The 1,927-nt window shown below is 44.7% G+C and overlaps 1 protein-coding gene across 1 annotated transcript; it reads right to left on the bottom strand.

The window, feature by feature from the left end:
• Positions 1 to 393: 393 nt before the first annotated feature.
• LOC135117974 (uncharacterized) lies at positions 394 to 981 on the bottom strand. The gene has a single exon (XM_064038664.1). It carries the CDS (start codon positions 979 to 981, stop codon positions 394 to 396), a length of 588 nt encoding a protein of 195 aa, XP_063894734.1.
• Positions 982 to 1,927: the final 946 nt, after the last annotated feature.

The following is a 1,927-nucleotide window of genomic DNA, read 5'->3' as shown; positions in this document are numbered from 1 at the left end:
TATGAGAGCTTTATAAGTGAGAAATTTACTTACCGAATGACAAATACGAGTAGACTAATAAATAGATTTCTGATGAATATTTGAGCAGATGATGAATCCGATTAAGAATGTGAAAAAGATATGAACATTTTTCATCAATACGTTTCTGTGCTCAAATCGTAAAAGAGAAATATTTGGATAAATTCAAAACTACAAAACTTTTACAATAATACGATTTTTAAGTTACCTTGTTAAAATCTAATCAAAATATAAAATGCACTCGCGCGCACAAAGGATCGTATGATGATCGTATGATTTTTGTGTGTGGTCCAAGTTGAAAATATACAAGGTGGCGGTCCAAGTAGCGCCGTAGGCGCGGTAGCATCGCCACAGTTCCCCCCCGCCAGACCATGACTATGGTCGATAAAAATCGGGGAACCTCACACGACGTCCTCTTTTGGTTGCTCTCTCTTCGCGCGTCGTTTCTGAGGTGGTGACGACGTCTGACGTAGGTGCCTCCGCACCGTTGTGAACTCTGGGCTCGTTGACCTCCTCACGCAACACAAAAGCTGGTTTGAGTCTGTCGACAGAAACATTAGTGTTCTTCCCTTTTACGTCTAACGTAAAGTACTTAGGCTGTCTTTGAAGAACCTTGTGCGGCCCGGTGTAAGGTGGTTCCAGGGGTTTCCGGACGTCGTCACGGCGAAGGAAGACGTGTGAAGCAGAATATAAGTCCCGAGGAATGTAGAAAGGGGAAGTCGTGTGCCACGATGTTGGTCTCGGTGTTAGATTGGCCATGTGGACCCGGAGACGCGTGGCGTACTGTGTGACGTCGGCTGCGGTGAACTGTTCTGTAGGAGATATAAACTGACCAGGTAGGTGCAAGGGTTCACCATAGACCAACTCCGCAGGCGTAGTCTGGATGTCGTCTTTCCAGGAAGTCCGCATGCCGAGTAGTACCAGAGGTAAGGCTTCTGTCCACTGTGATGTTGAGTGGCACATGATGGCAGCCTTGAGCTGCCGATGCAAGCGCTCAACGATGCCATTCGCAGCCGGATGGCAGGCGGTGGTGCGGAAGTGGCGCGCACCAACCAGGGTAGTGAGGGCCTTGAAGAGGTGGCTCTCAAACTGGCGACCCTGGTCCGTAGTCACCCGCGCAGGACAGCCGAATCTAGCTATCGAGCACTAAGGCAGTAGCGCAGGCCTCAGCGGTGATTTCTTTAAGCGGGTACGCCTCAGGCCACCGAGTAAATCGGTCGATGACAGTGAGACAGTACCTGTAATCATAAGAAAACGTTAAAGGTCCTACGATGTCAAGGTGTATATGGGAAAATCGGGATGAAGGCTTTTGGAAAGAGGATAAAGGTGCAATGGTATGGCGGGTAATTTTGCTTGCTTGACACTTCAAACAATGAATGTTTGCTAAGTCAGTTATAATTTCATTTAGTGCATAATACAATATATTGATTCATTTTAGTAATATAAAATTCATTGCTTTTCCTTGCGACTACATTCTTTCTCTCATTCTTTTCGCTTTCGTTTCGCTTATATACGCATACGCCTAATATTATCAGTACGGGTTCGAGTCCCGTCAGTGGAAATCGACGTATTTCCACAATACCTTTATTTTCAGGCTGCATTGGCCCTTAAAGACACATACGTCATATTATATTATAAATACATTTTTACTCCTCACACATAATATTTGGTTTCACTAAGCACCCTTTTTATATCCCTAGGTATAGCTAGAACACGCAGTCTATTAATTTTAGAGCGACCAGACAAAACCGCAGTGTCAGCCCACTGAGTGGACCTAATGCATAGTTCAGCATATACCGTAAAACGTTGAATGAATATATGATTATGTATGACCCTTGAGTGTATCATGGTATTCATGGAGTACCTATAACAATTTTAGCCCAAAAGTTGGTGGTAAAAGGGTTCATTC

Source organism: Helicoverpa armigera, chromosome 16, assembly GCF_030705265.1.
Source record: "Helicoverpa armigera isolate CAAS_96S chromosome 16, ASM3070526v1, whole genome shotgun sequence".
Lineage (NCBI taxonomy): Eukaryota > Metazoa > Arthropoda > Insecta > Lepidoptera > Noctuidae > Helicoverpa > Helicoverpa armigera.
Note: the sequence above shows the minus strand (reverse complement) of the source record. Positions and strands in the feature narration are given on the sequence as shown.

What these genes read in the sequence shown, in the direction of transcription:
- LOC135117974 (XM_064038664.1), bottom strand. Translation starts at nt 981, where the DNA reads ATGTGCCACTCAACATCACAGTGGACAGAAGCCTTACCTCTGGTACTA.